We start from the raw sequence: 7,500 nt of genomic DNA, 5'->3' as shown, positions 1-7,500 counted from the left end.
ATCCCACCGCTGTTCTCTATGGTAGTGCTTAACACTACGGATGCAATATACTTTTGGCCACATGTAGACTTCCTGGCGCTGTTTCGCTTTTTCCGTGGCGGGGGATTTAAAAAGCTGTGTCATCTGTCTATCATTCGCAGTGCAGTATCACCGGTTTTACGATCGGAGAGATTTGTTTACCGGACTTGTCAGCAAACTTGTTTTTTTTGTTACTGTCTAAACTAACTTACCTGCAGACAGATTTTACCTCAGGTGACTGCATAAACGTTATTATTCATATATTTTATCATTTAAATTGCATGTATATTATCATGTAAGTAACATCACAAACCATTCAACAAAATTAACAATACGATTAACTTACATTGTAATCGTATTGTTAATTGTGTTGAATGGTTTGTGATGTTAAGAAACAGTAAACCAAATTTTTCGTTATAAATACAGCTGTTATTTAAAAAGAGTATATGTGTTTGTTAAGGTGAATGTTTCATCATTGATATCTTACTATGTAGGTTACTTGAATACAATGTTTAAAATATGTTAACAGTGCAGTAAGATGTAATGGAGGATCAGACCTGCAGACATTAAAAATGAATGAATAAATAAATGTGATAATAGGAAAATAAATAATGGAATAAACGCATTATTTCCCCCCTAATTTATTATTTTTTGCTTTTATATTTTAATGTTTTTTTTAATTATTTTTAATTTTATTTATTTATTTTTTCCTTTTATTTTTATATTTATTTATATATTCATTTATATTTATTTATTCCAATTTGTATTTATTTCCAGATTTATTTATTTTAACCTTTATTTATTTCAATTTTATTTATTCTTACATTTCTTTGCCGTGCATGATAATTAGGTGGGTTGGTCTTGCTTACCAAATATAAAAAATGAATTAACAAATAAATATTTTTATGTATATGTATAAAAGCAGAAAATAAATAAAGGGAAAAAATTAAAAAAAATATTTTATCAAGTCGTTTATTCCTTTATTTATTTTCCTATTATCATATTTATTTATCTTTTTATTAATTTACATATGTATTCATTCATCTTTAATTTCTGCAGGTTTGGTCCTCCTATAATGTAATTAATGTCACACACACACACATATATTACATTTTAATGACAAAAAATACATATATGTGTGCAATTTAATGGTATAATTTAACATTTTTAATTAGTTAAACTTGTTAAAACTTTTTATATATACATTTATACATATATATTTTTATATTAAATATTTATTACAAATATATTAAGCAATTTTAATAATGAATATTAAATAACGCAAATTTATTAAACGCTACTTTACTTCTTTTTTTAAGTCTCTTGTGATTTATTCATTTAAGAAACAGTAATATTATGGAATATTATGGGAATTTAAAATAAATGTTTTATATATATCACTGATGCTTTAGTTAACTGTCTTATTTCACTTTGTTAAGTATTTTCATGCTTATGCTGAGACGCTAATAAATACATTATGATTTCAGAAAAGCATCATGAAGAAAACAGTGTTTTTTCCCGGGAAAGTCAAAGTGTCTTTCAGGAAAGGACCATCAGGCCATTTACGCCGGGACCCATCAGAAGAGGCAAAAAGAATTAAAGACAACCCTTCACTGCAGGACAAGTCAACACCTCAAAGAGAAGACCTGGTCAAGTTGAATGCCCGTTCTGTTGTGTTAAATAGAGGAGGGGATGTCTCTGACAAGCAAGAAGTGTTGGGAGAATACATTCTTCAGTTCGGCAAGTACAAGGGCAAGTCTTTCAAGTGGTTATTAGAGAATGACGTCAGCTATGCTTTGTACCTGTCCGATAAGGTTGAGGAAGAAGAACAGGCTGGGCAGTTCCATCCAGAGGGTCCATGCAAGGATAGTCTCATTTCCTTTCTTGAGTACTCAAGAAGCTTTAAGGAAATTGAAGACCTTAAACAGTATCTGTCTCAAAGACCAGATCCAGTGGCAGTTTTGACAGAGGATGACACTACTGTTGGATTTGGATCAAGAACACAAGACACTTGGAGGAAAATTTGGGATACCAGGGCAGACGGATATGCTTCCTTTATAATGAGGCAGAAGTGTGTTCCAGGCAGCAAAATGTACAATTTGCAGCAGTATCTTTTAAAACAGCTGACCAAAACCACTCCTCCGTCGCCCTCACCATCAGCTTCCACTGCAAGATCCCCTGTTCCTTCCACTACTGCCTCGGATCAGCCTGGTGAGTTAATACAATCCATGCAAATTTGCTTATATTGATTCTTAAAGCCTACTGATGCATTTGTTTACTATAAAATGTATTTTATTTTATAGTAATGGAGGAGGATGAAGAACTGGAGAGGATGATGCTGAGTCTTTCTCCAACAAAATATCTGAGTAAGTAAATCATGTGTCATGTGTGTTATATATATACCCATGTCAAATTCAGCATCTTTATGACACATAAAATTGCACATACTGGAGAGAAATCATTTAAATTATAATGCTTGATTTTTAGGATCATCTGCAGCCATGGGATCCACAGTATTATCTACAACAGGTTACTTTCCACATCAGTTTTGGAGGCGTATTCCTTTACATACAGACTTATCCTCCATTTCTGATTTGTATTATCTTATTTGTTGTTTTGGCAGTGTTCTTGCCTGTTCTAAAAAACATGTTCTTTTGTTCTAACTACTGTTAAGGTTTGAATATACCAGTGGTGAGGGTGAGTGCACTTCATGAATTGTATGCATGCTATTTAAACTGTTTTTATTTGTTGTGAAAAGTGGACTGTTTACTTACAGACATTTGAACATTATTAGAATGTGCATTACTAGAATAAATAAAAGAATAAATAGAATAATATAATAAATAATGATTCTAGTCATTCAATGTAATCAAGACAATCAAATACATATCATGTACATTCAGTGTTTTAATATGTTTTTAATTTCCTCCTTGTGCTTTTCCTTGCAGGTCTGCCGCAGCCTCCATCAACACCAGCTCCTGTGTGTAGGCCTTCTTCATGGGGTGAAGGCTCTGTACCACCTCGAGCAGCACAATCAGCACCTGCCCCAATGCCATCTGCACTGACTGAAACCCCTGTTCCCAGCTACTGGAACAAAAAAAGTAAAGACAGTTAAACACACATGCATTCAATGTGTTATACATGCAGATACACACACACACACACACATATATATATATATATATATATCCTTTGCTTTGTGTTCCATGCAGTTCTGCCACAGCCTTCACCGACATCACATGCCGTCTCTAGTTCTCCCAGTCCACCAGCTCCTGTGAGTAGGCCTTCTTCACGGGGTGAAGGCTCTGTACCACCTCCTGCAGCACAATCAGCATCTACAGGTCCTGCATCAATGGAAGTACCTAGCTACATGCAGGATATTAGCCACTGGAACTGCTCTCTACACCAAAGAATCTGGATGAAAACAGAGATGGAGTCCATGGGGCTCTGGCCAGGATCACACCCAGTGAGACACCTCATGAACATGGTCTCCTTGTGGCGCTATCCACCTCAGCCTGAGCTTATAGAGACCAGCATGGGCCTTCCGTCTCCTAAATACTTCCAGCTCCATCCCTTTTTCATCTGGAAACCTGAGCACAGTATAAGTGAAAGGCTTAGGAACAACTACATCCTGCCCTGTCTCTACAGCTGTCCAAATCCTCATGTTGTGTCCTCTGGTGTGGGAAGACCCCGAGTCATCCTTGGCACTACTGGGCAATATTACATCCTTGCATCACGTCTGTGCTGTAAGGCATGTAAAAAATACTGGTTCGCTGATAAGCCTCAGTGGGTGGACATGCTACCACAGCGATTCAGGAACATCTTGCCAGCCTTCCTCACCCATAAGAAGGCCATCTGTAAAACAGTGATGGATGAGCTGAGGCGCTCTGGAAATTCCCCCAATGACATGGCCAACCAGCTGTCTGAGGTTCTTCACCTTAAGTTTGAAAGAGCCCACCTGGCTTACCTTCTCATTGTGCAGAACGTCAGGGATGCTGAAGCAGGGCTGTATGGCCAGAAAACCATCACAGGGGCATTGAGGAAGGATGACACACCTGCACCGTTTGGGGGTTACGAAGATACTGATGGGTGGCATGGGGTGTCTGTGTCTGCACATTATCTGGTGGAGTGCCTGCTTCAGGAATATCAGCGGCAAGAGACAGCTCTCACTCAGCTCCTTCAAGGCACTTTTGGACAGGTGTTCAGGTCAGATCACACACGCAAAGTTGCTAGAAAAGTGACCCTCTCATCTGGCACAATGTCATCCTATGCTGTGATGAACGAAAACTGGATGATCCTGTCCTGGGTGATGCTGCAGTCTGAGAGTGAGCAGTCCTTAACATCAATGTACTGTGGGATGGCCAATCGCTACAGTGCTGCTGGCATACCCAAGGCCAAGTACCAGTGGGTGGACAGGTAAGCATAATTACATCTCATCACACATCACATAAAGTAGTGTAAGCAAAGGTAATGAATACATTAAAATTTAATTTAATTTTCCTTTTATGTACTTAGGGACTGCTGTGCCGCTTTCAGAGTGATGGACCCAGGACCGTATGAGCACCAGCAGTGGGAAGCTTGGAGGACAACTGATGCTACTGTGGCAGAGGTTACATCAGGAAACCTCAAGAATTTACATGCCGCTTGCCAGAAGTACAATGAGGACATGGTGGTCAAACTAGACTTGTTTCACTGTATGCGGCGATTCACCAGGGAATGTGTTTCGGAGCACCATCCTCTGTATAGTTCCTTCTGCCAGTTCCTCTCTTCTGCCTTCTCTGTAGTAGATCAGAGTGACCTGGAGAAACTGAAGAACGCATACAAGTTCTGTGGAATTGAGCCTGCTAATCCCACCAAGCAGCACATCAGAGCGCACTGCAGGACAAAAGTGCCACATCCTCAAGAGCTGGTCCAAAGAGTGGAAGAAGTACTCCACCATTTCCATCTTGCAAAGGATCCCAACAACATCTTCCTTTTTAAACCCTCAATGTTAAAATTGTGGTGGATTCAGCGTATCCATATCCTTAGAGGCTGTCTGAGTGACCCTGAGGTGGAGGAAGGAATCCTCTACAGACATGGTGGAACCCTACAACTGAATCATGTCAAGGGTGAAGGAGCTGCTGTGCCCATCTGGATCCCTGTCAGAGGCACTTCACAGCAGGAGGGGTTTCATTTCCACCAGGCTCACTGGGTAACGGGCAATCGCGTCTCTCCTGAGCTGTTCCAGGCGCAGGGTATGACTGGTGTGGCACGCTGGAATTATCAGCGGCTGGTGGACCTGAAGCAGCCTGGGCTTGTCTTACCTGGAGTGTTTGACCCTGTTTTGATGATGGAGTTAAACAGGGCATCTATAAAAGTGACAGGGCAACCCAAATATCCAGCCTTGCACATCTCCAGCAGGGACACAGGAGAGAGGTTTGGCCTACAGTATGTGGAGCCAGGCTGTCGACCTGTGCCTCTTGACTTTGACAAACACAAAAGCAGGAAGACAGACCTAGAGATGCAAGAAGAGTCTTCATCTGGCATTGACTTTTCATTTCCATCTCAGGTAACTTCTTTGATAACAGACTTTTAATTTTAAAAAATACTTTATAATTCTCGCTCGCATATTACACTCATTTTGCTCAATTTCAGAAACGCTTAGAGGATTCCTCTTCTGCTGAGACCCTTCTTGCTGCTGATCCAGAGGCCACCCCACAGGCTGTGATTTTTCACTGTTTTTCTACTCCGAGTGCTGTGACAGTGAAGGAACACACATCTGAGGAGTTTCTTTTAGATGCAGGTAATTATATTATTCATACATCAATGTGTGTTTAATCTGTCTGCCTAATCTATGCACACAAAACAGAAATACTTCATTTAATAATTTTGTGAATCTCTTTTAGAACTGCCAAGCACACCACCACTGCCTATAGCTGCTTCTCCCTGTGCCGCTCGGACTGGACCCATTAAGACAGGGGGTCGAGTCTTTGTGTTGGACCATAACAGATGGACAGATCCAATGAGAAATGTCATTGATGGTTTGCTGGCCAAGCACCACGGGAGCAAGGACCTACTTACAAAGGTGGATGCTGAATATGCTGCTATGGTACAGAGTGCCTGCACTGACCCCAACAGCCTTCTGCACTCAACCACAAAGCAGCACATAAGCAGGTACATAAAACACCTTGCTAAAAAAAAGAACACTAATGCTTCACTTAACACCAGTCCAGAAAAGCTCCTGGAGACACAGCAGTTATGGCAGCGTCTTCACTCAGGCAGTGAAACCATCAGTGTCCCAGTGACAGTACTGCCACCTGCCCCAGTCAATCCACCCGCAAAGAGTGTTCCTGAGGCTGTCTCTCTGGACCAGGCAGCGCTTGAGAAGATGGTGAAGGACATCATAGAGAAGCAGCAGGCAGTTCAGCAGCAACAACAACAGCATATGCTGCAAAAAAAGCACACTAGATCCTGTTTAGCCTGTGGTCAGCCTAAGTCTCGATACATGGGTGATGGCACCTCGATACATTTCTTTTATCAAGGTGGTGATGTTAAATACTTCTACTGCTCCAAGAAAGTATTTGACACATATTCAGCAGAGGGCCTGACCAACCCCAGAATGCCTTTTGAAGACTTTGCAGAGACTCCTTTTTTTCAGCGGGAACTGGAGGCCTCTAAGCAGAGAGGAGCAGAAACGAAGAGGGTGATTGAGGAGAGGAGCAAGAGGAAGTCATTGGTGGAGCATCCTACTGGTCGTCTGTGCAGATTCTGCCACCTGCCACTGAAACAAGGACCCAACAGTCCTCATATTCACACTGGTTTCCCTGGAGTGACAGGCAAATACATTTACTGTCCTGCTAAAGTGTTTTCCCTTTATCAGGCTCAGGGAATGAGTGCAGAAATTTCATGGAGAGACTTTCAGCAGTCTCCGTTCTATGAGGCTGAGAAGCAGAGGTGGATTGAGGAAAAGAAAAAATGACTTCACTGGTAAATGACATGCCCAGACCTCAAATACTGTTTTATAACACAAAGACATTCCTTGCACAATGTTATGCATATATGTATAAACAACATATTACTGCACTTTTAATATAGATATTTTAAAGATTACATTTATTTCCATTTGTTCACTAAAATACCAAAAGTTTTGTCCTTGTTTGCATTGCATTTTAGTGTGTTTTTAAAGTTAATTTTATTGACTTGCATTATTTTATCTTGCTCAGATGTGTAAACACTAAATAATAATAACTGTTAATATTGAACTCTGTACATAATTATTTAATTTAAAATATTTCTTGTTTTTTCCTGTATTCTCCACAATTTTAGATTTTATTATTATTAATGTTGTTGTTGTTTAATCTACAAGTATTTAATACATTACCTATATATATATATATATATATATATATATGTATATCTGTACTATAAATAAAACAAAACTCTCTATTTGGTGTTTATTGGTTATATTTCATATATTTTGGATTTTTGTACATAGTTATACAA

General features: G+C 39.5%; 2 protein-coding genes across 2 annotated transcripts; both read left to right on the top strand.

Moving 5' to 3' along the window:
- Positions 1 to 1,505: 1,505 nt before the first annotated feature.
- On the top strand, positions 1,506 to 3,630 carry LOC309482445 (uncharacterized protein). The gene is made up of 6 exons (XM_082147789.1): positions 1,506 to 2,229; positions 2,322 to 2,384; positions 2,506 to 2,547; positions 2,693 to 2,715; positions 2,967 to 3,119; positions 3,231 to 3,630. Exons 1-5 carry the CDS (start codon positions 1,515 to 1,517, stop codon positions 3,081 to 3,083), a joined length of 960 nt encoding a protein of 319 aa, XP_082003915.1. The 5' UTR covers positions 1,506 to 1,514; the 3' UTR covers positions 3,084 to 3,119; positions 3,231 to 3,630.
- Positions 3,631 to 3,708: 78 nt separating this feature from the next.
- On the top strand, positions 3,709 to 7,203 carry LOC309481592 (uncharacterized protein). Its single transcript, XM_082146555.1, has 4 exons — positions 3,709 to 4,434; positions 4,534 to 5,566; positions 5,653 to 5,800; positions 5,904 to 7,203. Exons 1-4 carry the CDS (start codon positions 3,815 to 3,817, stop codon positions 6,974 to 6,976), a joined length of 2,874 nt encoding a protein of 957 aa, XP_082002681.1. The 5' UTR covers positions 3,709 to 3,814; the 3' UTR covers positions 6,977 to 7,203.
- The last annotated feature ends 297 nt before the right edge of the window (positions 7,204 to 7,500 follow it).

The sequence above is a fragment of the Leuciscus leuciscus genome (genome assembly GCF_965113295.1).
Source record: "Leuciscus leuciscus genome assembly, chromosome: 19".
Lineage (NCBI taxonomy): Eukaryota > Metazoa > Chordata > Actinopteri > Cypriniformes > Leuciscidae > Leuciscus > Leuciscus leuciscus.
This window is presented reverse-complemented; position numbering and strand designations above follow the sequence as displayed.